This window comes from Rhinolophus sinicus, linkage group LG13 (genome assembly GCF_036562045.2).
Source record: "Rhinolophus sinicus isolate RSC01 linkage group LG13, ASM3656204v1, whole genome shotgun sequence".
Lineage (NCBI taxonomy): Eukaryota > Metazoa > Chordata > Mammalia > Chiroptera > Rhinolophidae > Rhinolophus > Rhinolophus sinicus.
This window is the reverse complement of record NC_133762.1, coordinates 35,413,174-35,440,845: the sequence shown is the minus strand read 5'-3', so window position 1 is coordinate 35,440,845 and position 27,672 is coordinate 35,413,174. Positions and strand designations below refer to the sequence as shown.

The following is a 27,672-nucleotide window of genomic DNA, read 5'->3' as shown; positions in this document are numbered from 1 at the left end:
TGTATAATGGATCTTGATAATTAGAAGCACATGTTCCCCGAACCTTATTCATCTTCTAGAATGGCTTGGCTAATTAATCTTGGCTGTTTGCCCCTCCATACAAATTTTAGAATCAGCTTTACAAGTTCCATGTTGATATTTTGATTGGAATTATAGTAAATCTGTAGGTCAATTTGAGGGAAAATTGACATCTTTATGAATTGAGTCTTTTCTATCCAAGAACGTAATTATCTCTCTCCATTTATTTAAGTCTTCTGTAGTGTCTTTCCATTAGATTTAAATTTTTTCTATATAAAAGTGTTGTGTATATTTTTAAGATTTATTAGATTAGTATTTTAATTTAAGAGGGATATAAATGGTGTTTTTCTTACATTTTCTATTTGTTCTTGATGAGATGCTCTTGACCTTTATGTTGATCTTATACCTGGAAACCTTGCTATATTCTTATTATTTTTATCCATAAATAAGGAATTGTACCATTGAATATGATATTTACTGTAGGTGTATTGTAGATACTCTTATTATGGTTAAGAAAATTGTTGAATTTAATGGAGTTTTTTACTGTATCTATTTAATCATGTGGTTTCTCTTTTTTAATCCAGTAATGAGGTAAATTTTATTAATAGATTTTTCTCCTTTCTTGCCTTTTTAGATTAATCAAGTATTTCCACTTTTTTCATGTTAGCTTCTTATTCTTTTAGTCATTAAATCTAAAGATTATATCCTGCATCCTTGACTTTGTAAAGACTAATCTAAATTAGTACCTTTACCATTTCAGAGATGATGCAGAACCTAAGAACACTTTTATTCCCTTCTGACTTGTGTGCTATTGCTGTGAAGTATTTTAGTTCTATATTCTGACTGCCACAGGCATTTTTGTTTTATACAATCAATATTACAATCAATATTTACTTAGCTTTACCCACATATTTACCCTTTTTATTGCTTTTCACTCCTTTATTTCATGCTTCTACTCAGGATCTTTTTTTTCTGCCTAAAGAATTCCCTTTAGTATTTATTTTAATGTATTATCTTAAAATGTCTGTATTTTTCCTTCTTATTTTGAATAGTATTTTTGCTAAGTGTGAAATACTAGGTTAGTATTGAGCTTCTTTCAACACTTTTTGTAAATATGTTTTTGACTATGTTCTGGTTTCCAGCCTTTCTACTGAAAAGTCAACTGCTGCCAGTTTTCCTGCTGCTCCTTTGAAGAATAATTTGTTTTTCCACCTCTCTCTGTTTTTAAGATTTTTCTCCTTGTGTTCAAGTTTCTGCAATTTTACTGTGACACCTAGGTATGATTGTCTTTGTATTTTTCCAGCTTGATGTTTACAGTATTTCCTGAATCTTTGGCTTTAATAACTTTCACCAGTTTCAGGAAAGTCTTGACCATTATTTCCAAATTTCTGCCCCATTTTATTTCTTCTCTTCTTGTGACCTCCCATTACACGTTAGATTGCCATGTTATAATGTTTCTTTTTTCGTGCTCTCTCCTGTATTTTCCTTTGTTTTTCCTCCTTTGGGCCTCAGTCTGGTATTTCCTGTTGGATTATTGTATAATTCAGCTGTGTCTAATCTATTAAACCCATCTATTGTTGTCTTAATTTCAGTTACTGTATTTTTTAGTTCTAGAATTTCCATTTGATTCTCCTTGTTAGATTCTGAAATTCTTCATCTTGTCGTGTATGTTCTTGGATATAGTCAGATTTATTTTAAAGCCCTTGTCCAATAACTAGTATGTATAGCACCTGTAGGTCTTTTTTCTGTTTTGTTTTGTTTTCTTTTTTGGTGTGCAGTTGTTTGGTCCTATCTCCTGGTATGGTTGGTAATTTTTATTCAATATCAGAAACCGTATGCAAAAACTACAGAGATAATTTGACGCTCAGGATGATATTTCTTTTTTAAAGAATTTTTTTTTAATTGGGGAAAGGGAATAAGACTTTATTGGAGAACAGTATGTACTTCCAAGTCAAGTTGTTGTCCTTTCAATCCTAGTTGTGGAGGGCGCAGCTCAGCTCCAGGTCCAGTTGCCGTTGTTAGTTGCAGGGGGCACAGCCCACCATCCCTTGCGGGAGTCGAACTGGCAACCTTGTGGTTGAGAGGACGCGCTGCAACCAACTGAGCCATCTGGGAGCTCAGCGGCAGCTAAGCTCAGGGTGCCGTGTTCCATCCTAGTTGCAGGGGGCGCAGCCCACCATCCCTTGCAGGAGTCGAGGAATCAAACTGGCAACCTTGTAGTTGAGAGCCCACTGGCCCATGTGGGAATTGAACTGGCAGCCTTCGGCGTTAGGAGCATGGAGCTCCAACCACCTGATCCACTGGGCCGGCCCCAGGGATGATATTTTTTATTCTTCAAGAAAGCATGTACTTTTATTTCTTGCAGGCAATTAAGAGTAGGGCCAGACCAACTTAAGCCAAAGCCAGTATGGAATTGAACTGATTCAAAGCTAGTTTTTTGTGACAGCTGGTCTATTTCTAGTTTGCCCGTATCCTGGTGCGCATCCTTCAGAGAATCCCAATGACAGACTGTGGTCTTTACCAAGATCCTCCTCGGCAGACCCTGAGCTCCAGTTTTTGTCTCTCCCACACCTTAAGCCTGCTGGAAGCTTCACTCAACTTAAAGCACTTTCTTTAAGCCCTGTCTGCCTTAGTCACTCTGAATTCCAATTTTGGTCTTCCTGTCCCCATGAAACTGCCACAAGCTTGGCTCAGCTCAGCCTTTTAACTACCACCTTCTACTTTGCTTCTTAGCCTCTTAGCCTTGTGCTGCTTATAAGCTGGGAGATTCCTTGGGGTAAAAGCAGTATCGAGTATCAGACACACCTAAATATTGTTTCCCTTCTCACTGGGATCTTAGCCTCTCAAATTCTGGTTGCTTTGATAATTTTTAATGCCTTGAAATAGAATTTTTGTTGTTTTGGTGATTTTATTTCGATTTTTTATTTTTTATTTTTATTTTTTTACTTGTTCTTGCTGGGTTCAGTTGTCTGATACAACTGTTTTTCACGGCCAGAATCAGAAGTCATTAGAATTTTCTTACATTGAGTCAGTCTTGTATTACCAGAATAAACCCAGCTGAATTATGATATAGTATATAGTATCGTTTTAGTACAGTGTTGGACTTGATTTGTTAGTATCTGATTTAATAATTTTGCCTTTGCTCATGAAAAATTGGCTGATAATTTTCCTTGCTCATCTTTGTCCTGTCGTATCAAGGTTATCTAACTTCATAAAATGAGTTTAGGATGTTGCCTCTATTCATGTTCCTTTTTCAAAAACAAAATTATCTTTTACTTCATTGTTTTGTAGAACTCTCTTTTTTAAAATATATTTTCCAGTATGGTTATAGCATATGGTCCTTTTTGTATTCCTAATCTTTTTTTATTTTTGTAACTTTTTCTTTTTTATCTTGATCAGTCTGGCAGGAGTCCTTAATTTTATCAATCCTCTATTATATGTTGTTTTATTACTTTATTAATTTCTCCTCTCTTTGGGTTAATTTTATTGTTCCTTCACTAATGTCTTAAATTGGATACTTAGCTCATTTGTTTTTCATCCTGTCCTTTTCAAAATTAAAGTTTTGAAGTCTGTGGGTTTCCCTTTAAGTACTACTTTAAGGATATCTAACAGTCATATAATATATTTCCAACTTCCACTGTGATTTCTTTGACCAGTGGTTTATTTAGAAGTGTATGTTTTTGTTTGCCTTTAAATATATGAGGGTTTATTAGTTATGTTTCCATTACTGGTTTCTAACCTAATTATATTGTCAAAAATCATGATCTGTAGGATACCCAGTTCTTTGAAATTTGTTGAGATGTATTGTGTGGCCTACAATGTAGTATTAGAGGAGGTTCCACAAATGTGTGAAAAGAAAGTGTATTTTACAGTTAGTGGGTATAGGGTTCTAGGTTACATCTTTTAGATCGTGTTCATTACGTAAGTGAATCATGTATTATTCTCTGACCTTACTGAATTTTTTGGTCTGCTTTGCCTGTTCGCTACTCAGAGAAGTATGTTAAGGTCTTCCACTCTGATGGCAGATTTGTCAGTTTCTCCTTACAGTCTGCTGTCACTTTTTGTTTTACACATTTGAAACTTTGTTATTAAATGCCTATAAAATCACTTTAATTTTCCTGGTGAATTGAACTTTTTATCAATATTTAATGATCTTCTTTATTTCTACCTTTTGGCTTAGAGTCCATTCTCCCCCCACCCCACTTCTTCCACCTCCCTCCCCACACATACTCCGGTTCAAGCCATTGTTTCTCAGTCTAGTTGTGTAGGACACAGCTCCCTGGCCCATGCTGGTATTATGAGCCTTGCACTCTCCCCGGCTGGGGCAGTTGGTTGGCCGCTCACAGCATCTCACAGCAGCTCTCGCCGGCTGCCGTCCACGCACGCTGGCGACCTGCCACTCATGGCAGCACATGGTAGCACACAGCAGCCCATGGCAGCTCACAGCAACCCGGCTCACAGCAGCCCAGCTCCAGGGAGAGCTGTTGTTCACAATCTTAGCTGTAGAGGGCACAGCTCACTGGCCCATGTGGGAATCAAACCGGCGACCTCGGCATTAGGCTCCTGCACGGCACTCCAACCACCTGAGCCACCGGGCCAGCCCCACAGTCCATTCTTATATTAGTATAAACTATGCCAGAATTCTTTTTTTTTTCTCCCCAGTATTTCCTAGTATACCATTTTCCATTTCCTTATTTGTAACATTGGAAATTTAGTTCATTTGTAAAGATTGTAATTACTAATATATTTGGATTAATTTCTACCATTTAATTAACAGAAGATTAACATTTTAACCATTTTTAAGTATACAGTTCAGTGACATTAATCTTTGCACCTGTCACCACTATGTAATTCCCAAACTCATTACCAAAGAAATTCGGTACCTATGCAGCAATAACTCCTCATTCCCGCTCTTACCTACAGTCCCTAGTAACTTCTAATGTACTTTGTCTCTCTACATTTGCCTGTTCTAGGTATTTCATGTAAGTGAAATCATACAATAGTTGGCCTTTTGTGTCTGGCTTCTTTCCCTTAGGATCATGTTTTCAGGGTTCATCCGTGTTGTAGCCTATATCAGAACTTCATTCCTTTTTATGGCTGAGTAATATTCTGTTGTGTGTATACACCACATTTTGTTTAGCCATTCATCTGTTGATACACACTTGGGTTGTTTCCACCTTTGACTATTATGAATAAATGCTGCTATGAATGTTGGTATATAAGTATCAGTTTAAGTCACTGTATACCTAGGAGTAGAGTTGCTGAAATTCCCCGCATCTTTGTCAACACTCTCTTGTTTTCTGGGGTTTTTTTGGCTGTTGCTTTTTTATGGTAGCCATCCTAGTGGGTATGAAGTGGTATCTCATTGTGGTTTTGATTTGCATTTCCCTAATGACTAATGATGTTGAGCATGCTTACTGACCGTTTGTATATCTTTGGAGAAATGTCTATTCAAGTTCCTGCCCATTTATTAGTTGGATTATTCGTGGGGTTTTTTGTTGAGTTATAGGAGTTCTTTATATAGTCTGGATATTAAATCCTTATCAGATACGATTCGCAAGTAATTTTCCTATTCTATGGGTTGTTTGCTCTCTTCCTGGTATATTTTGATGCATAAAAGTTTCCATTTTAATGAAGTCAGATTTATCTTTTTTCTTTTGTTGCCTATGCTTTTGGTTTCTTACTTAAGAAACTACTGCCAAATCCAATGTCATGAAGATTTGCTCCTATTTTTATCTAAGAGTTTTACAGTTTTAGCTTACATTTAGGTCTTTGATCCATTCTGAGTTAATTATTTCATATGGTATATGGTAAGAGTCCAGTCTTTCGCATTGGACATTTAGTATTCCCAGCACCATTTGTTAAAGAGACTGTCCTTTCCTTATTCTTGAATGATGATTTCTCTGGGTTTAGAATTCTAAGTTAATATTTTTCTCTCAGTACCATATTTCGTTTTCATCCATTGTTGTAGTTGAGAAGTTTGCTATTTAATTCATTCCTTTGGCAGTAATCTTTACTTCCCTTTGGCTGCCTTTTAAGAGTTTCTGTTTAGTTTTGCTGTAAGTAAGTGTGGATTTGCTTGGGATCCATTTGGCTTCCTGACTCGTAGGACTGGTGTTAGCCATTTCTGTACAATTCTAAATCATGATCTCTGAATATTTTTCTTCCATTCGCTCTATTCTTTTAGAACTCTAATAGAATCTCATGCTCTCTTCCATGCCCCTCAATTGCTTTCTTTTTGATAGTCTCTTCTTTTTAAAATATTTAGTTGCTTTTATTTCTTAAAAAGTTAAGGTACCCAAGTACAGTCTTATGGTTAGGAATTCTCAGGAGAGACTTTTCCCTTTATTCCCACTCTACTTTAGACCAAGCCAGGCACATCCCACTGCCTACCTTGGGAGAGGGGAGGAGCTCATTTTATTCCAAGTAGCTTAGCTATTTATTTTTTAAAATGTTTTCTTAATTAAGCAGTTTAAATGTTTTACACCAGGAGCTTTTTCACTTCTAGTTAGCCTGTCCTTCCTAGTTTTCAGCAGGGTTTATTCTCTGTGCTGCTTCCAGTGTGGCCCTTGTTTCTGTGCTGACCTGGTTTTTCCCTTGCACTAGTTCCAGAACTCGTGCTGTATCTCCTTCCATTGCCTGGCATCTGTTTTCGAAGCACCTCCATCTATGCTTTGAACTACTGTTCTACACATTCATGGCTAATGTCACATTTTTCATCTGTTCCCTGGCAACAATTTTCTGGTGAATGTTCATCTGCCATTTGCTGTTCCTGTAATACTTGTTTACCTCCTGTGTTGGTTCCTTTTTAATTACTAATTTCTTAATGAGGTGAAATTCTTCCTTGATGAGCTCTTCTCAGTAGATCATTGTGGGAGGGGCCAGGACTGTCCCTTCAGCCTGTCTTCTTCCCAGGCAACTACTGGGCTGCTTACAATGCAGAGCGCCCCCACCCTTTGTCCTTGGTGCAGAACCAGGTTCCGGAAAGCTGCTGCTGCAGGCCACACCCCCTTTTTATTTCAAATGAGAGATTATTGGCCTCTCCCCTTAAGGAGTCCTGTGGGGAACTTAAAACTGCCAACTTCTTCAACTCCAAGAACCTTCTTTGTGTGGCTGTCACTGCATGTGACAGCTTTCCTTACTGTGCTCCAGAGCTCTGTCAAAATGATATGCATTTCAGGGATTTCTGAGGGGAATGAGAGATAGTTTAAAACTGGAAGTCACACTAAAAGTTCAACCTATATTCCTGGCTAAATACTTCATGGTTAACTCCTTTGTTGGGTTCTACTTGCTTATATCTTATTTAAGACTTTTACATTTGTGTTCATAATGAAAGTGATTTATGCTTGGCATGTCCTGTCTGCTCTCAGGGCTCTTCAAGCCATTGTTTCTCAGTCTAGTTGTGTAGGACACAGCTCCCTGGCTCATGCTGGTATGATGAGCCTTGCGATCCCCTGGCTGAGGCAGTCGGTGTTGGCCACTCACAGCAGCTCATAGTAGCCCACGGCAGCTCACACCAACTTCCGGCTGCTCACAGCAGCCCAGCTCCAGGGAGAGCTGTTGTTTACAATCTCAGCTGTAGAGGGTGCAGCTCACTGGCCCATGTGGGAATTGAACCGGCGACTTCAGCGTTAAGAGCACGAGCGTTAAGAGCACGAGCCTGGCGCTCCAACCACCTGAGCCACGGGGCTAGCTCATCACTTTCTATCTTTATTTACTCTCAAAGAATTTGAATATAAGACAGGGATTCATCTGTTCTTGAAGGTTTTGTAAAACTATATAATCTGGTTCCTTTTTCTGGGAAGATTTTTAAGTTCTGCTTCAGTTTTTAAAAACAGTTATTATTCTAATCAGATTTTCTATTTCTCCTTGAGTCTATGATCATAATTTACATTTTTCTGGAAAATTTTTCCATTTAAATCCAGTTTTCAAATGTATTGCCATAAAATGTCCTTAGGAACTAGGGGATAGGGTCACTTTATATATATGTACTTGTATTTTTCACAATGAGAATGTATTACTATATAAAATGAGGACCACCTGCCATCACCAAATACTGATTGGAATCCGAAGGTAGGCGGGAAGATGAAAGCCAGCCCCTGATCCTGCCTTCCACCCCAACAAGCCCTGTGCTCCATCAGCCTTATTCCACCTTCTCTTTCTCAGTCTTAGGAAAAGTCCTCAGTGCTGTGGGCAGTGCCCAGCTACTGATGTCCCAGAAATTCCAGCAGTTCCGGGGCCTCTGTGAGCAAAACTTGGTGAGTGTGATTCTTTCCTTCACAGCAGGGCTTCTAGGAGGCCTTTGGCTGCCTTGCCTGCCAGATAAGCCCCTCGAAGCCTGTGTGGCCTCCTCGCGCTATTAGGAAGGTGATGGCAATGCATATCAGTGTCTGGCACAAGAAGGGGGCCCGGAGTGGTCCTTGCAGATTGCTAATACCTTTTGAAATGGCAAAGTGAGTTCGATGTAAAAATAGCCAAAGTTAAACTGATTTATTTATATAAGACATGTTCTATATCTAAGAAGACTGTCAAGGTAAGAAATTACAAAATACCACCACTAGGCTTGGTGGGTTTCCTCCCCGCTACATGCTGGGAGTGTGGCATCTGCCCTCTGACTAGCCAGGGGCAGAGGACGATGTCAGAGTGTTTGTCTCCAAGACCTTGGGGCGTCATGAGGAGGAATGTGTTGTCAGAGAAGAGAATGATACAAGGAGGAAAACCACGTGGATCCTGTGATCATACCCACCGGGGAGGGGTCCTGGCTTCTCCCCACCTGACAGATTATGGAACTTCTGTTTCCTCCCTGTAAATGAGAACATTGTCTGCCTGGCACGCATTAGGGGTCCAAGGGCCTTCCTCACTGTAGCCCTGGGGGCAAAGGCATCAGTCCCCCCACGTATGTGCAGGGCCTACTCTCGTGATGGGAGTGTTCCCCCAAAGAGCTCCACTATCAGGGCTGGCAGTGACCAGGGAGTGTCTTCATTCATCCCGATACCCTGGGAACAGAGGAGTGAGACGAGGCCTTAGGACCCCCCAACCAGGGCCTAGAGCCCACACTGTTGTGGAGTGCAGGAAAGCCTCTGCCCTGCTTGCCCCACTGATCCTCCTCTGCCCCACAGAACCCTGATGCCAACCCACGTCCAACAGCCCAGGACCTGGCAGGGTTCTGGGACCTGCTGCAGCTGTCCATCGAGGACATCAGCATGAAGTTCGATGAGCTCTACCACCTCAAGGCCAACAGCTGGCAGCTGGTGGAGACCCCCGAGAAGAGGAAGGTGAGCATGGAGCAGTGCGGAGGGGAAGTCCAGGGACAAATTCCTGGTCGGCAATAACGCTGCCCACATCGGTCAGTGCTGCTTGGCTCCCTTCTCCGTGTGTCGTCTGAGCTGGGGGCTCACATCCATCCATGCGCGGGGTCCATGCTCAGCACTCGTCCAGCATGCCGCTCGCGCCGTGTAGTTGAGGCTGCCCCCTGAAGCATGCCGTCCTGACCTGCATGTTCAGAAGATGGGGCTCCGGGGGGACATGCCCACAGCCTGAGCACGCGTGTAGACAAGACTGTTAGAACTCTGGAGGCAGAAAAACGGTCCTTTTCCTGGGGCCGCACTGCCAGGAGTATGCGGGGACCCCCAGTGACCCCTATGGTTACTGGACGGTGGGCCTTGTAAGTTCTGATCCTCTAGAAGAGCATGTGAAATGGCACCTGGGAGTGAGAGGCCCTGAATTTAACTCTCATCACTGGCTGTGTGACTCAGGCTCCCAAAGGTTCAAAGCATGGGTGGGAACAGGTGACCTGTCCATCCTCTCCTGCTAGAGCATTCCAGGATGCTAAGCTTGCTTTTGGTTCCTATGCCTTGTGCTATTCCCACTATCATCACTTCTTGTGGCTTCCTGATTCCAAATGTGTGTTGCTTGTGCCTGATGCTGGGGTGGGGTGGGGGGGGCGGGGGGGGCACTCCAGCTGCCAGCATATAGGGGGTGGTAGTGCCACACAAAAGGTGGCACCTTTATTTTATTTTTCTTCCCTCCTCACTGTCTCACTAAAGGAAGAGAAGAAACCACCCCCTCCGGTCCCCAAGAAGCCAGCCAAATCCAAGCCAGCAGTGAGCCGCGACAAGGCCTCTGACGCCGGGGACAAGCAGCGTCAGGAGGCCCGCAAGAGACTCCTGGCAGCAAAGCGGGCGGCTTCCGTGAGGCAGAACTCAGCCACAGAGAGCGCGGACAGCATCGAGATTTATGTCCCTGAGGCTCAGACCCGGCTCTGAGACCAGGAAGCAAATCATTTTAAGTCATTTAAAAACACACAAACTAAATGCGAATGGAACAAATATTTTCTCAACCTTTAGTATGGTTATTCTATCTAGAGACCCTGAGCCAACTTTCAAATTGATGCATATAAGGGCTCACAATTTGGCTTTTTTGGGTCCCGCCCAGCTTTAGGTTATGAAGACGTCACACACAAAAACGTCAACAAAAACACAAAAGTGAAACTTTTTTTTTCTCTTGCTGGCCGCGGTGGACTAGATAGGTGGACTTCGGCAACTCCCCGGCCCAGCCTCCAGACTGCGGTCTTTTTACTTGTTCTATCTAATGAGAACTTAAACTAGCTTGTTTACAAGACGACGACAGTCCAAGGGCAAGCCTTGGGCACCTGCCATGTCCTTCCTTTTCCCAGCTACCCCCGCTCTGACCTCGGAATTTTCATTCTTACGTTTCTCTTTCCCCTTCAGAGCTCACACAGGGGTCACCATCCTGGCCGGCGGCTCTCTGGTTCTCAGCGCTTTTTTGTGGTTGAGATCCCAGGGGACAGAGAGATGGACACGCATCCCCTCGCCTGCCAAGTGCTCACACCCCGCACACGCGCACACACACAGATGGAGGTTCCTCTCAGCAGAAGCAGCCCTCCCCCTGCGTCCCACCAGCCCTAGGCAGGGTCAGGCGGGTGACGCACCGCTCTGAGAAGATGAGGGTCTAAGACTGGGGGGGGGAATGAGATAAAAGCCAGTTAGCACACTCCAGACTCCCGCCTTTTTCGTCTCTCCAGCCCCTTCTTCCTTCAGCAAAATGTATGATTCAGAGTGACGTGCAGGGGACACTCGAGAGAGAGCGACCCCATTTGTCCCTGGCCGAGCCTGTGTACAGTACCCGAGGGGCGGGCGGCTGTCTGTACGTATGTGTACATATGCACATAGACCTTAGAGTGTATATTTAACAAACGCCCATCTGCTCACCCATGCCCACCAGCGCCACCGCTGGCTCTCGGGGCACCTGGCAGGAGGCGGGTGTGTGAATAGCATATATTTTTACATGTACTATATCTAGGTGTGTGTACAAGTGTGTGTAAAAATATATACCTTGTGTGTAAGCAGCCCCCCTCTTTTTTTTTTTTTTGGTCTCCCACCTGCCCCCCACCATGGGCCCATCTGCCCAGCCTCTGAGTGTTCTGTTCTTTTTTTTTTTTTTTTTTTTAACCCCGACCATCCTTCGCTTTCCCCAGCCCCACTCCCAGGGTGTCATGAGCCCTGAGCTGCAGTGGCCCAGGCCTACGGGGCAGGTGGGGAGGGCAGGGGGAAGGCGAGGCCCAGCAGGCAGCGAGCTCAGTGCACGAGGGCTGCTCTCTACGGACTAAGCACTGGAGACACCTTGTGTCCGGCACTTGCTGCGGGGGGGGCCATGGGTGACCCGCGGGCCTGCTCTGGGGCCCCATTCCAGCTTGGCCGCCGTCTGTGACCATGGGCAAGTCACTTGACCTCTGTGTGCCTCAACTTCCTCCTCTGTAAAATGGGGACAGTCCCTGCCCCTCCCTACCTCACAGGCATGTTGTGAGAATAAATGAGGTAACGTGTACCAGGGCTCATGGTGTTATTGGGCTGGGAGGGGCCAGGTTGGGGTGAGGCGGGGGGAGTGGACTCCCCTGGAGACTGAGCCAGACCCCTTTCAAAGGGCCACGCTATGGAAACAGGGTGACTAGAGCACCGATTGTGAGACCAGCTCTGGGATCCTGGGTGAGAAAACTAAGCTCAGTTCCCTCAACATGGAAAATGTGTGCAACATCTATTAGGTTGGTGCACAAGTAATTGCGGTTTAAAGGGTTAAAAAGAATTTGGAAAAACCACAATTAGTTTTTCAACAATCCAATACCTTACCAGCTTCCTCTGAGAATTAAATGCTTAATAGCTGCTATGTGGGAGCCAAGACGGGCTGCCCTTGCTGACAACACACACCGAGTCTTTGCACATCTTCTGACGGGGTACTTAGTACCCCTCCCCAGGAGCTGCCTCCACCCTGACAGCCACGTGTGCACTTCCTGAGCAGCGGCTCTCCCAGGCCCAGTGCCTGCAGGTCGCTCAGAGCTCACGCTCCGGTGGGGCAGACAGACACCGAACATGCCACAGATGACTTCAAGTCCACAGTAGGTGGAGAAAAGGTGGCGTCACGCAGTGTGGCTGTGGCAACTGACAGCACCTCCTAACTGGGCAGGGTAGGAACGTGCTGGGCAAGCCCAGAAGGACAGTGGGTGGTAACCAGCTTTGGTGAGTGGGAGTGGCATGCACGGGAGAGCCTGGGGAAAGTGCATTCTAGGCAGGAACAGTAGACTCCAATGCCCAGTGGTAAGAACGTGCCCCTTAGAAAGTTCTTGGGCCCTGGTCTCCCAGTGACCGCAGGCCCAGGGGATGCACAGAACCACCTTCCCAGGAACTTTGTTCAGTGGAGCCCCTCAGAACTCAGCCCAACCCTGCGGGCCGCACCCCCTGCCCTCAGGGCCGCCTGCTTTCATCTCTGGACCCTGTTAGTGACAGCTGAGTGTTCAGGGACCATGGGTGGCTCTGATTAACTCCTGGTCCTACCACTTCCCTGTGACGGGGTGGGGTTGACGTGAAGGGTAAGTGAAGAAGTTTCTGGTTGCCTGGGGCACTGAACCAGATACTCAGAGGTGTGAGTGAATGCAGGAGGCGGCCAGGCTGGACTTAAGGGCCACCACCCAGCTAGCAGCCCAGCTCTCCTCCTGACGGGCCATGGACCAGTAGTGGGTTGTCTGTTACCCCTTCTGAGCCTGAGTGTTTCTGCTACAGCAGGGGAGGTGTACAGCAGGGGAGACCCAAATTTAAGAGCTAAAACTATAAAACTCTTAGAGTAAAACATATGGTAGGTGTAAATCTTCATGAGGGGCCTTGGTTAGATCAGGGCCTCCTGGAGGGAACCTGTACTCCCCGTATCAGCACAGCGGGGATGGAAGCATCTGATGTGCAGAATCTGGGCCTCATTCCCAGCCCCACTGGCATAGCAGTGGAGGGACCCCCTGTCCTGAGTTGAGAGACTAGTACAATGAACACCACACCCTGTCCTTTACCCAGAATCACCAATTGTCAACATTTCGTCATATTTGCATTATCCCTCTCAGGTACATACACTTTTTTTTTTTTGGAGCCATCTGCAAGTAAGCTGCATATGCCATGCTCCTTCACTCCCATATACACCACACAACTCCTAAGAATAAGTACGTACATGCCTGTATAACAATACCATTATCACCCGCTAACTTAACAAACCAGTGGACTCGAGCACCTCACTTAGGAGGGTACTCGGGGCCCAGACGTGAACACCAGCTAAAGCACAGCCACACTCCAAACGCCCAGTAAAGTCCTCTATGGCTTTTCCGTTGTATCCATCCAGGATCCAAGACCTTTCATTGCTTTATCATGTCTCTGTAGTCACCGAATCAAAAACTGTTTCCCCACCTTTTTTTGTATTTCATGACACGGACATTTTTTAAGTGTCCAAGCATCTCGTTGAATATTGTAAAATTTGGATTTATGTTTCCTCATGACCAGATTCAGATTGAACAATTTGAACAAGAATATGACTAGATGATGTCCCATCTCCTATACTTTGTTCTATCAAGGAGATATTTGTCACTTCAGGGAAAGGTTGACAGCAGTTTCCCAGAGAAGCTGGGAATGAGTCCTCGGTGTGTGCAGTTCCAAAACCCAGCCCTTGGGGGAACAGAAAGGACCAGGATAGAGAGACAGGAAGCAGCCCCCTGAAGGCTGCAGGGTGCTGGGAGGAGGCAGAGAGAGGGAGCAGGAGACTTCACTGTCACTGGGTCCCTGAGAACCATCCACAGGGCTGTGGGTCAGTCAGGAGGGAGGTTCCCCTTCTAGACCCCTGCTCCCCCAGGGTTGTGGGTCCCCAAGCCTTACGGAGTTCCCTAATATTAGAGACCCAAATTTAAGAGCTAAAACTATAAAACTCTTAGAGTAAAACATACGGTAAGTGTAAATCTTCATGACCTTGGCTGAGGCACAAGTGTCTTGAATATGGTACCAAGAGCATAAGAAACTTCATCAAAGTTAGAAATACTTGTACTTCTTGAAAATATCAAAAAAATGAAACGATAATCCACAGAATGGGAGCAAATATTTGCAAATCACATATCTGGTACTGGTGTCATAGCTAGAAAATACAAAGCACTTTTGCAACCCAACAACAAAATTTTTGTAATGGGAAAAACATCTGAAGAATCATTTCTGCAAAGAAGATATATAAATGTCCAACAAGCACATGAAAAGATATTCAACATAACTAGTCATTAGGGAAATGCTCATTAAAACCACAATGAGACACCACTTCACACCCAATAGGCTGGCTAGAAACAAGCGCTAGTGAGGATGTGGAGAAACGGGAACCCTCATACATTGCTGGTGAGAATGTAAAATGGAGCAGCATGGTGACAAACACTTTGGGAGTCCCTCAAAAGTTCAAAAATAGAGTTACCAAAGGACCCAGCAATTCCACTCCTAGATAATACATCAAAAAAAAATGAAAACACATCCACACATAAACTTGGACCCCACTGTTCAGAGCTGCAGCATTCATAATAGCCACAAAGTAGAAACAACCCAAGGGTCCACCAACTGATGAATAAATAAACACAATGTGGTGTATCAATAGAAGGGAATACTATTCAGCAATGAAAAGAATAAAGAATTGTTACATGCTACACGGATGAACCTGGACACCATTATGCTAAGTGACACAAGCCAGACACAAGGCTACATATTGTATGCCTCCATTTACATTCCATTTCCAGAGTAAACAAATCCAGAGACAGAAGGTAGATCACTGTTTGCCGGGGATGGGAAGAAAAGGGGGTGAGGAGTGACTGTTAATGAGTTCAGAGTTTCTTCTGGGGGTGATGAAAATGTTCTGGAAAGACGTCATGCTGATGGTTGTATAACTGTGCATATTCTAAAACCACTAAATTGTATACTTGAAAAGGGTAAATTTTATGGTATGTAAGTCATAAATTTGTTTTAAAAATGTAAACAGAGAAGCCCACAGAATGGGAGAAAATTTTTACAAATCACACACGTGGTAAGGGATTCATATCCAGAATATATAAAGAACTCTTACAACTCAACAACAAAAACATAACCTGATTTTTTAAGTAAGCAAAGAATTTGAACAGACATTTCTCCAAAGAAGATAGACAGATGGTCACTAAGCACATGAAAAGATGTTTAACATTAGTTACTAGGAGAAAGCAGATCAAAGCCACAACGAGAGACCACACCCATTAGGAAAGCTATTTCTAAAAAAGAAACAAACAAACAAAACAGAAAATAAGTGTTGGAGAGGATGTAGAGAAATCGGAACCCTTGTGCACTACTGGTGGGAACGGAAAATGGTGCAGCTTCTGTGGAAAACAGTATGGCAGTTCCTCCAAAAAATTAAAAACAGAATTGCCAAATGATCAGGCAATTTCACTTCCAGGTATATTCCCCAAAGAATCAAAAGCAGGTACTCGAAAGATACTTGTACACCCATGTTCGCATCAGCATTAGTCACACAGTAGCCAACAGGTGGAAACAACCCAGAGTCCACCAGCAGGTGAATGGATAAGTAACTGTGGTCCTTCCATACAATGGAATATTATTATTCAGCCTTAAGAAGGAAGGAAATTCTGACACAAGCTCCAACATGCATGAACCTGAGGACACTATGCCAAATGAAATAAGCCAGACACAATAGGACACATACTGTGTGACTCCACTTACACGAGGCAGCCAGAGCAGTCAAATTCATACTGGGAAAGTAGAGCAGTGGCTGCCCAGGGGTACAGGGAAGAGAAGAGGGAGTTACTGTGTAATGGGGACAGAATTTCAGCTGGGGAAGATGGAAAGGTTCTGGAGAAGGATGGCGGTGATGGTTGTACAATAATGTGAATGTACTTAATGCCACTGAGCTGTACACTTAAAGAGGGTTAAAATGGTAAATTTTATGTTATTTTACCATACACGCATGGAGGGGAGAACATAACAAAGCCAAATGTTAACAACGGGAGAATCTGGATGAAGGTATACAGGAGCTCTTTGTACAGTTTTTATAACTTCATTGTAAGTTTGAAATTATTTCAAAATAAAGTTTTAAAAAATTAATATGTCCCAAACAGAACTTTTGATCTCTCCACAAACCTGCTCCTTCCATAGCTGACCCGTCCTAGAAAGTGGCAGCCCTACTTCTCCCCTTGCTCAGACCAAAGCCTTCGGAGTCATCCGTGCGGCTCTCTCACACACATTCCACCCCATGTGCAAATCCTATTGGATGCAACTTCAAAATACTACCAGAATCGCCCCCCTCCACTGCTCCCACACTAGTCTAAACATATCATCTTGCTGAGGAGCTGCTCACTGGTCTCCCCGCTTCCGCCCTTGGCCCCTTCCGTCCATTTTTAACATCACACCCAGAGGGATTCAGTAGAAACCTAAGCCTCATCGTGTCACCCTTCTGCTCAGAACTCGGATGTCTTATGGTGGTCTACAAGGAGCCAGAGGCTTGGTCCCTGCAGCTTCCCCACCCTCATCTCCCACCCCTCTCCCCTCACTCCCTCCCCACAATCACACTGACCTCTGACTGCCCCTTAACCAGGAGCTGTACAAGCGCCCCCTACAGGGCTACAAAGCCATGCCCGCTCACTGGGCATGGCTTTCCTTCAGGTCTGCCCAAATGCCACGTGCACGGGAGGCACCCCCACACACACACTCGTTATGCTCTCTCCCCTCACCCTGCTTTATTCTCCTTCGAGGCACTTATTTCTACTCCCCAAGCCATGTAGCTACTTGTTCATGGTACTTCCCTCCACAAGTTGCTTTCTGAGTGCGATGCCTCAGTTCATTGCTGTTACCCCATCAAACAGCACAGTGCCTGGCAGGTAGTAGATGTTAGTTAATATTTATAACATAATTGGGTGTTGGAAAGTTCCCTTGGGAACGTCTGTGTTGGACCAAAGGGGACTGGGGAAAGAAAGTTGGGGTGGAGTCCAGGTGGGGGTTGATGGGTAAGGTGTTCCTTCCGGGTTCAAAGCGATGGACAGGATCTGATGCCTGATTGGGGAGTGGAGGGGAGTGGAGTGGAGGGGAGGGGAGGGGTCTGTCCTCCCAGACTCCATCCTTTCACAAAGGCCAACAAGAGGTGGGTAGGGGGAGTTGCCACTTTGAGAATGCACCCATGTCCCCCTGCCGCTCCCGCTGGTGCGGCGTTGCTACGTGGCTCTTTCTGGCTATTCTTTCACTGAACCCTCACCACCACCCTCCCATTTTACAGGTGAGGAAACTGAGGACAGGTGGAGAGGAGAATGACTTGGCTGAGGTGGACCATACCCACTGTGGTCCTATCCAAATGCTATGTGCGCACCACACTGGCAGGGGCCTGACTGGTGGCCCTTTGCATGAGGACAGAGTGTCCTCTCTGACGTGCCTCTTCTCTCTGGACTGGAAAAAAAAGCCATACTTGGCCTGGTGGAAGGAAGGCTTCCCCTGGGAACCGGCGCCAGGCAGGGGGCCCTTGGGTGGAAAGCTGGGGGTAGGATCTGAGAACTGGATGTTCTGCCTGCGTCGCTGGAGAGGAGGGGACGGCCCAGATAAAATCCCCCTCGCCAGGCTGTCCGAAGCCCCCACTCACCCCATCACCTCCCCCTGCCTGCAATGGGGGAGGCCTTCGCCGGGATTGGGGGAATCACCAGGAGCGCCCCGACCTCCCAGCCAGTGGGTGGAGGCCAAATAAGGCCGGGCTAGCTGCCGAGGCCCCGCCCCGCCGCGCGCACATTCTTCTGCCTTGTAAGGCCGGGCGCTGCGCCCCGCCCCCGCCCAGTCCAGCTCCTGCCCCACAGACAGCGCGCTCCGCACCCCGCACCGCACCGCACCGCACCCGGCTCCGCACCCGGAAAGAGCGTCTTCTTCGTACCAGGTGGGAGCCGCCGGCTGGCCCCGGTGGTATAGAGTAGGCTGTGTGACGGCTGGGGCTGGAACTTGGGACAGGTCTCACGGAGGAGGATGTCGGAGGGTGTCTGGGCAGGGACAGCGGTCGTGGGGCCGGGGCTGTGAGGTGGCACGGGTCCCACAGGGATTCTGGCCGGGGCGGGCAGCAGAATGACTGTTCCCGGGTCTAGGAACCAGTGGTCGTTTGGCAATGTAAGAGTGTCCAGGCCCTGCCCCTCTGCTGTGGAGTTAGAGAGCCAAGCTCAGAGCTCTGGGATGCCCAAGAGGAGAAAAGGGGGTTGTAGTCGCAGGTGTTCCCTGCCCCAGTAGATCCCTGTGTGTCACAGACTGGAAACTGAGCCCTGTCAGGCTCAAAACTCCTCCTGAGTATCCGTGCCCCCCACACACACACACTTCCTGGGGCAGGAGAGGGATGGATGGGGTAACCTTGCACACACACCAAGGCTATGTGCCATGCACCGGGGCTTCCCCACGCTGGGCCATCTGCCCATCAGTGCCTGATGGGTGGGGAAGGTCTGCCAAGGGCCCTGGGAGCTCAGCCCTGGGGGCCAGACAAGAACCTGGGCTGGGGGGAAACTCCCGCCAGCTCCTCCCCAGCCCTCTAGCTGTGCTGGCTGCTCTCAGGAAAGAGATAACTCAGCCTCAGACGAGGGAAGTTCACGAGCCAGGCACCTGGCTCTGTCAGCCACAAGGACCGTAAGGTAATTCGGGACACAGGCCTTATCTTTGCCCTTACGATGGGTTTTCAGTCACCTGGTTGCAGCCAGGCCAAATACCAGCCATATCTGACCCCTGCTGTCTAGAACCCCCAGGAGGGGGAGGCGCTGGCTGCAGGGGTAAGGGCCCAGTCTGTTTCTGACCCCAGTGCCTCAACCAAGCCTAACAACTGCCCCTGCTCATAGAGCCCTCAGCTGCCGCAGGCCCACCACGAGCCTCTTACGGTAGATGCTTCCTTCTGTGTTTACGCCTTGAAGGCACGAAGGCCTGAACACTGCTACCCAGTGACCCAAGCCGAGTCCAGGGGCCCTGGCTTCTGACTGGACTCTGCCCCTGTCATGGGCACTCCATTTCTCTTCTTGGGCCTCTTTTACCTGCATGGTGCGGGGCACCCCACCATCCCCACCGTTTCCCAAGATTGCTGGGATGGACGAACTGTAAAGTTCAGCGCTCTCAGCCATGTCACACACCACCTCCCCCACCCCAATAGAGAGAACAGGGATAGGGAGGCAGCGGGCCCCCGAGCGGCCCAGCCAGTGTCAGAGCAGTGGGTGAGCTCCCAGCCCTTCCTGCCTCTGGTCCTGGTTTCCTCCTCGCCATGTCTGCCCTAGAGTTTTGCAGACATCAGTGAGGATGACCATCATGGCCTCTGCTGGGTACAGTGGACTTCTCCTCAGCTGCCTTCTGTGGGTGCTGTGAGTCCAAGTTCCTAGAGAACATCGGGCTCAGAGCAGGACTGGGCCCCATGAAGCCTAAACCACAGGAGATATTGGCACTCCCTGCCCACGGCACCATCGCACCCAGACCATAGAGAGGGGCTTTTGTCCACCTACTGTAGGTCATGTGAGAAACACCGAGGGCCAGGAGGGTATCTGAGCAGCCAGTGTCTTCATGACTACAGGCAGCTGTAGCCCTGGGAGGGGGGGGGCTGGCCAGGATCCCAGCTGAGGGTTTAAGACTCAAAGGCCAAAGCCCGAAAATGACTTAAATACACATGGGATAGAGGCCTGGAGACAATTCAAGGAACACTTACAACCACACAATTTGGGGGGAAAAATGGACAGAGAAGGCTTTCTGAAGGCCCTGGACCAAGGGATTCAGGACTCAGCCAGGCCCACAACTTCCCCAGCCAAGGAACACACAGCGCAAGGTGTTCAGGGGCACAGTCCCCACAAGCCACGGCAAGGGTTCAGGGAAAGAGCCCCTTGCTGGGCCTCAGTTTCTCCATCCGAACAGTGGGGGCATTGACTGTGAGAGACCTTTAAGTGTTTATTGTCAAAGCAAAGGTGGGAAAACTGTTCCTCGAGGACTGGGCTGGAGAAGGAAGGGCATCCCAGGGGGAGAGGCCAAGGAGGAAAGTCTGGGGGTGTCTAGGGAACAGCTAACAGTCCAGCTTGGCAAAATCACGGACGGCAGGAAGGACAGTATGGGGTGCCAGGGTCAGCCAGAGAGAAGGGCCTGGAATGCTAGGCTGATGGGCCCAGACTTGCTCCAGGTGGTGGCAGGAATCTTCGAGGGCTTCAAGGCAGAGTGACAGGTGCAGGTCTGGATCTGTATGGGATGAGAGAGACCGGCTGGAGGCTCGGAGGCCAGGTCTAAACAAGGGTGACAAGAAGTTGAGGTTCTCAGCCTGGGGGAGCCTCATACCCCAATAAGCACTGAGGAGTGAGAACCAGGAGTAGGGACCAAATCAGGTCTATCACCCACTTAGGGGCTGGTCAAGTGTGGGCAGCTGGGGGGAGGGGAGACTGGCCAGAGCAGGGCCTTCTAGAACCTTCCAGAACCCCAGCAGGGAGCTCAGAGGGATGGGGAGGAAGAGGAATGTCAGGAATGCAGGGCCACTGATCCAGCGCCTTCCTACTGTGGGAGGGAGACAGGGAGCCTCAGAGCCTCCCACATGTCGACCCATCTTGTCACGTGCAGAGAGAGATGGACAGTGTGTAAATGCTATTAAGGATTAAAGGAGATAAGCACGGAAATGACGGGCATGGGACACAATCCTAAGCGTTTTACCCAAACAGTGAAAATAGCTTCCTCCGTGCCCGACCCTATTCCAGGGCCTTTTTTGGGCACTAAGTCAGTCAATCTCTACCGCTGGGCCCTCCTCACGTGCCCATTCCCAGCTGAGGAAACTCACTCAGAGAGGCAGAGGAAGTTAAAGCCTTGCGGCTCTGCATGAGCTGGGTGGCAGGAGTCCCAAGCCTGTGGGAGGCCTTCAATGCCAGGCCCAGGCACTGACAGCCGGTCTGGGGTGGGCAGGATGCCCCTGCCCAGTGTCACAGGCTCTCTCTCCCCCCACACCCACTTCCTGCAGGGAAGCCCCACCCACCAGAAGCCAAGATGTCCAGTAAGCGAGCCAAGGCCAAGACCACCAAGAAGCGCCCGCAGCGGGCCACATCCAATGTCTTCGCCATGTTTGACCAGTCCCAGATCCAGGAGTTTAAGGAGGCCTTCAACATGATCGACCAGAACCGGGACGGCTTCATCGACAAGGAGGACCTGCACGACATGCTGGCCTCACTGGGTGAGCAGGGCAGGGCTGGGTGGGGTCTGAGTGGGTCTGGGAAGGGCTGCAACTGGAGCAGGCTGTGGGGCCACTCACCACTTAGGGGGCACTTCCTGTGGAGTGACATGCGGTACCCACCCTGGGTAGGAGGTGCCATTACTTTCCCCATTTAACAAATAGGGAAACTGAGGCACAGAGCAGTTTGGCACTGGATATGAACCAGGGCAGGACTGCCTCAGGCAGAGGTGTGGATTGGGCTGCCCAGTTCTGTCATTTAAAGACAGGGATCAATGACTAAAGTTTGAACTGCATAGGCTTTCCATTGTACAGATGGGGAAACTGAGGCCTAGAGCGGAAGCCAGAGCACCTCCTGTCCTTCAGAGGTCACCTGTGCCAGGCTCTCAGAGCCTCTCTGACTCCAGTGCCTTCCCCAGAATCAGAATCTTAGAGCTGAAAGGGCTCAGGAATCTAGTACAATTCACCATTGCTCAGATGGGGAAACTGAGGCCCAAAGGCCAGGCCTCCAGACACCACCACCCGGCCTGTGGCCCTGCCTCCACAGCCCTCCCCATGTGCTGGCCGGACAACCACCCTCAGCCCCAGTTCCTGGCACCCCCTTCATCCAGGCCAGACACTGGAAGCGGGTGAGCTTCTGGCAGCAGAGAAGGCAGCCTGTGGTCAAGCCCCGAGCGCTGGGGCCCAGATATGCCCAAGGCCGTCCCTGGCACTACCCCTCCCAGCCGGGTGGCCCCACTTAGTGCCCGTTTCCCTTCCTGTGCAATGGTGACTGAGGCCCTTGTGGGCACCCCCTCAAGAGGTCACCCAGCAGGAAGGAGGACTGAGGCCTGGTGGGGGAGGAGGGGCTGTGGGTCCTGAGGTCACAGCTCCTCTCAGGCCTCAGCAGGGTGAGTGCAGGTCGGAGGAGACAGGAACACGAAGACTCCGTCCCATTTATGAGGCAGCGCCCTGCACCCAGGACCCTAAAGCCCAGAGACTTGATGGGCGTCTACCCAGAAAAACCCACACTCCTGTTTGTAGCTCATGTTAGTTGATCCACTGATCAGTCATGGTCTTTTTGGTTAAGAACATAATCCTCAAGTTAAAAACAAGAACAGCAAATAAAATAAGAAGCAGCTCTGCAGGTTTTAAATCTTAAATCTCAAAGCAATCCTATTGGGTAGATGTGATTATCATTCCCACTTTACAAATGAGGAAACAAAGGCTCAGAGAGGTTAAGTAATTTGCCCAATGTCACACAGCTACTAAGTGGTAGAGCTGGGATTTGAACCCAGCAGTTGACTCAAGTCCACAGGGCTGTGCTAATCATTATGTGTGTTTTACAACCATTGCCTTCTTCATCTTCATAATTCTCCTTCCTAAGAGGCAGGGGAAACCAAAGCACAGAGCTGGGATTTAAATCCCGGCCTCTGTGACACCAAAGCTCACTGATTTAACCACTTTCAAAACTCTGCCTGGAATCTGGGGCCTGCCTGCCTGAGTTCAAACGCCAGCTCCACTCCTTACTCGCCATGTAACCTCTGACAAGTCACCTCACCTCTGCGCCTCAGGGTCCAAACCTGTGAAATGGGTGCAGGAATGCTGACCTCACAGGTGGGGCAAGTTACATGCAGTAAGGCACATGGAGCCCCAGACGCAGTGAGCAGTCAGTGGGCGGTGGCTCTTACACTCCAGAGAGCACAACAGATCTCAGGTACCCAGCCCAGAGGAGGAAACTGGTCCAGGCAGCCAGGGGAACTGGAGGGAGGGAGCAGGCAGACAGCTGGCTGCCCAGCAAGATGCTCAACAGTTTGCAGAACTTCCTATCTCCTATCTGTAGCCTCTCACACCAGACTATGAAGGGAAGGGTAAGGGAGGCAGGAGGGGACAGGTGATGACAATAGGCACGAATGCCCCACCCACCGCAGGAAAGAACCCCACTGATGAGTACCTGGAAGGCATGATGAGCGAGGCCCCGGGGCCCATCAACTTCACCATGTTCCTCACCATGTTTGGGGAGAAGCTGAATGGCACGGACCCCGAGGACGTGATCCGCAACGCTTTCGCCTGCTTCGATGAGGAGGCCTCAGGTCAGCAGCCTCCCGTGGCCTGGTCAGGGCTGGGGCTGAGCATCTCGGCCGGGTGCCCCCGTGTGCGCCAGGCCACACTGGGACGTCGGGGCCCCTGTCTGCACCGGCCAGAACATAAGTCACCCACCCACCTGCTGGTTTCTGGTGCCAGAACTGTAAAAGATACGCTGTTTCCTTGTTCTCTCCCCCAAATGCTAGACCCAAACTGTCCATATCTGCCAAGGCTCCCTTCTTGACTTCACCTGTTGCTCCAACACACTCTACCTCTGCATTAGACCTTTCCAGAAACCAAACCATTTCAGGCCTTCATGGCCAACAGGTACAGAAACCAGCCACCATCCTCAAGTCTTCCAGTCCCATAGCTAGTTTTGCCCAGGCCCAGGCCAAAGTGACGCTGGCAGTAGTCGTTTCAGTAGTTTCTCAGGGGCCACAGGCCTAGTATGTTCCCTGAGAACATTTTCCTGATGACTTTCACGGTCCCCTACCAGGTTGGCATTATTTTCATCCCCATTTTCCAGTTCAGACAGGCACAGAGAGTGCAAGTAACTTGCCCAACGTCACACAGCTAGGAAGAAGGGTGATCAGTATTCAAATCCAGGCAGTAGAACTCGGGCTCCTGCTCTTAAAGCAAGACATACGCAGCCCCCCAGCACTGACAGCCCCAGGTTCCCCACAGAGACACCTCCAGAGAGTCCCCCTGCAGAACTCTTCCTTCTGGGGCTCTGGTGAGTTCAAACCGACCAGAGACTAAGGCTGTGTCTTTTCCTGGCCCCATCCCCTCACTACAAGTTCTGCAAAGACCAGTGGGGGGGCCGAGGGGTAGGGGACGTTGGGATGTCCCCGCCTGAGTCCCTGCCTCATGCACCTTGGCCCTGGCCCAGGTTTCATCCATGAGGACCATCTCCGGGAGCTGCTCACCACCATGGGCGACCGCTTCACAGATGAGGAAGTGGACGAGATGTACCGCGAGGCACCCATTGATAAGAAAGGCAACTTCAACTACGTGGAGTTTACCCGCATCCTCAAACATGGAGCCAAGGAGAAAGACGACTAGCACCCCGTCCCCACCCTCCCATGCCCAAGCCCCTGTCCCAGTCACCTGCTCCCCACACACACTGTCTGCACCAGCTCCCATGCCCACAGGACCCTCTCACGGGATCCTCCCTCTGAGGGGTTAGGGACCCAGCTCCCAGTAGAGGAAATGGGCCAAGAGGGCACAGTGCCAGGCAGGGGTCACAGCCAACGTGAGGCAGGTGTGCCCACTGTGACCCTCCAAGAAAGGCTCTAGGGAGCTGGGCCAGAGGGCGGGGCCTGGAGGCACCAAGGGGAGTCCCCAGCAGAGAGCCCAGGCCGCGGCTGCTGCGTGCCCAGTCCAGGGCTGGCCCCACAGAAAGAGCCCGTGTCCCGCTCTGGGACACCACTTCACATCCACCCCTTGCAGGGCATGAAAGCCCTTTCCCAGCCACTGCCACAAACACACGAACCTCACCACGGTCCTTCTCAGAGGCAGGATGCCAGAACCCTGCCCTCCGCCCGCCCTGCCCCCAGAACACCCCCCACCCCACTGGGTGTGTGCTCCAGAAGATGCAGGGTGGCACTGGTCCCAGGGGAGGCAGAGTCTCTAATAGAAGGCTGAGCACTGCTTTGGGTCCGTGTGTCTGTGTTCAGTGAAATAAGGGCACCCCAAGGCCCCAAACACCCTGCCGCCCTCTCTTCCCATCGCTAGTGGCTGCCCTATCCTCCCCGACCCCAAGGTTCAGCTGAGACCAGACCTGCAGTGGGGAGTGGACAGAGGTGCTGAGGGAAATGGCCGTCCTGGGAGGGAGAGGGCAAAGTGGGGAGGGCCCATGGGAATCACCATAGCAAATCCTGATGAGGGGTTCTGAGCCTCTGGAGGGGCAAGGGTCAAGGTAACATGACCTTCAGGACTAGAGCCTGGATCTCCAGGGTCCCCTCAGTGCTCCTAGGAAAATGGAGACTTCAGGAACAGTGAAGAGGGCGCATCCAGTAACTCAGAGGTGGAGGTTTCACGGATTCTGAGGTCAGCTCCAGGCAGCCGCCAGGGGTGCTCTGGGCTGCACCCTCCACAGCTGGAGGGTCAGTTCGGCCGCACGACCAGCAATGCAGCAGGTCACAGCTTTTTATATCCCACATGCACACAAGACAGGCAGGGCTGGGGTTCCTGTTGATCTGAGTGATGGGGACACCGACAACAGCGCCTAGGGCGTACGAGGAGCAGAAATATTGGTTCCACAGTGAGCCAAGAGGGGCAAGGACAGCCTGAGGTCAGCCAGTGTGGGGCACGCAGAGGGAGAGCTGGACCCGGGCCTCTGGACTGGACACAGCGCTCAGGCTGTGGTTGGACACACTCCACCTGATTGCAACGAGGGTCAGGGAGCAGGTGCTGGGCCCAGCTTGGTCCTGCTGCCCTCCCTGAGGGTTACCCAGAACCAGGCAGCCACAGCACATGGCCAAGGTCCAACAGCAGCACCAAAAGGGAGGACTGAGCACTAGGAATCTGCAATGGCCCAGAAGGCCCTCAACTCCAACCCTAACCTGCCCCGACCTTGGCGCCAGGCTTCCCAACCAGGTCCTGATCAGAGGCCCATGAAACCCCTCCTCTTGCCTCCAGATTGAGCCCCACGAGTACCTGATCAACTCCAGACAGAGCTGCTTTGAACAGGTTCCAACCAGACCCTAAATACTGCCCCAGACTCAGTCCTAACCATACCTTTGACCCCAGCCCCAGACTATGGGCCCTGAGCGACCCTCAGCTCAACCCAACGCTGAACCTGGCCACCCACTCTGCAGCTGGCCCTGAGGGAGTCCCAGAGCACTGGCCATGCATGCCCGACACCAGGGTCACAGGTCTTTCTGCAGAGCCATGGTGGCACCAAAGGCCTTCATGGAAGAAGGCAGGGACGTGGTTAGGGACATTGGTGGAGAGAGAGGCAAATTGGTCAGTGGAACAAAGAGTCCAGAAACAGACCCACACATTTGTGGAACTTTCTATATGACAAAGGTGCTGTATCAGATCAGAGGGGAAAGGAGGGACTAAATCAATGGAGCTGATACCCACTGAAGGGGCTACAATGCAAAAAACTCTCAATGCCACATAATGGTGAGGGTGAGAACGGGGAGCATGTAGAATTCTCATACATGACGGGGAGTGCAACCAGGTACTACCACCAGTTTGGAAAACTTCGGCAATATCTACTAAAGATAAACAGGTGCCTACCCCAGGACTCAGCAATTCCTCTCCTAGGTAGGTACATACCCAACAGAAATGTGGACACACGTTGCCCAAAAGGCAGGTGCAAGAATGTTCACAGGAGCTCCACTGTAACAGCCCCATACTAGAAACAACCCAATCTCAGTAACAACCCAATCTCACCAGTAGAACGAACAAAGAAATGACAGTGAACTACAGTTCCATGCATCAACATGGATATATCTCAAGCATAAAAACCAGACAGGGCAGCTGGGAGGGGTTGCCTGTTCGATTCCCACATGGGCCAATGAGCTGCACCCTCCACAACTAGATTGAAGACAACGAGCTGCCGCTGAGGTTGAGGGGCGGCCAGATGGCTCAGTTGCTTACAGCGTGAGCTCTCAACAACAAGGTTGCCAGTTCCATTCCCACATGGGATGGTTGGCTGCACTCCCTACAACTAAAGATTGAAAACGGTGACTGGACTTGGAGCTGAGCTGCGCCCTCCACCGTTAGATTGAAGGACAACGACTTGGAGCTGATGGGCCCTGGAGAAACACACTACACTGTTCCCCAATATTCCCCAATAAAATGAAAAAAAAAAAAATCGGACACAAAAGAGTACACATTTGTATCAGGATTCAATCGCGGGATAGAAACCACACTGGTTATTTCAAATTATTTCAACAGAGATTATTTAAATAACTGTCAACTAGGTATAAAGTTTTAATTAGGTAACTGAAAGGGTAAAAAGAGAACACAAATCAAATATATGGTGATGGAAGGAGAACTGACTCTGGGTGGTGAACACACAATGGGATTTATAGATGATGTAATACAGAATTGTACACCTGA

The 27,672-nt window shown here is 49.0% G+C and overlaps 2 protein-coding genes across 13 annotated transcripts in view; both read left to right on the top strand.

Annotated features, from left to right (window-relative positions):
* DLGAP4 (DLG associated protein 4) overlaps positions 1-11,865 on the top strand; it is a 234,063-nt gene extending 222,198 nt beyond the window's left edge. For 10 of the 12 annotated variants that reach the window (XM_074317780.1, XM_074317781.1, XM_019732775.2 and 7 more), the window contains 3 exons: positions 8,185-8,276; positions 9,138-9,293; positions 10,065-11,865. In XM_074317780.1, coding sequence (XP_074173881.1) covers positions 8,185-8,276; positions 9,138-9,293; positions 10,065-10,283 — 467 coding nt within the window. In that variant the 3' untranslated portion in view covers positions 10,284-11,865. Of the gene's footprint in view, positions 1-8,184; positions 8,277-9,137; positions 9,365-10,064 lie in introns of all 12 variants that reach the window. The other 2 variants (XM_074317784.1, XM_074317783.1) reach the window with 2 other exon arrangements.
* Positions 11,866-17,897: 6,032 nt separating this feature from the next.
* Positions 17,898-25,248, top strand: MYL9 (myosin light chain 9). The gene is made up of 4 exons (XM_019732744.2): positions 17,898-18,264; positions 21,328-21,537; positions 23,445-23,606; positions 24,488-25,248. The coding sequence occupies exons 2-4, from the start codon at positions 21,354-21,356 to the stop codon at positions 24,658-24,660; spliced, it is 519 nt and encodes a 172-aa protein (XP_019588303.1). The 5' UTR covers positions 17,898-18,264; positions 21,328-21,353; the 3' UTR covers positions 24,661-25,248.
* Positions 25,249-27,672: the final 2,424 nt, after the last annotated feature.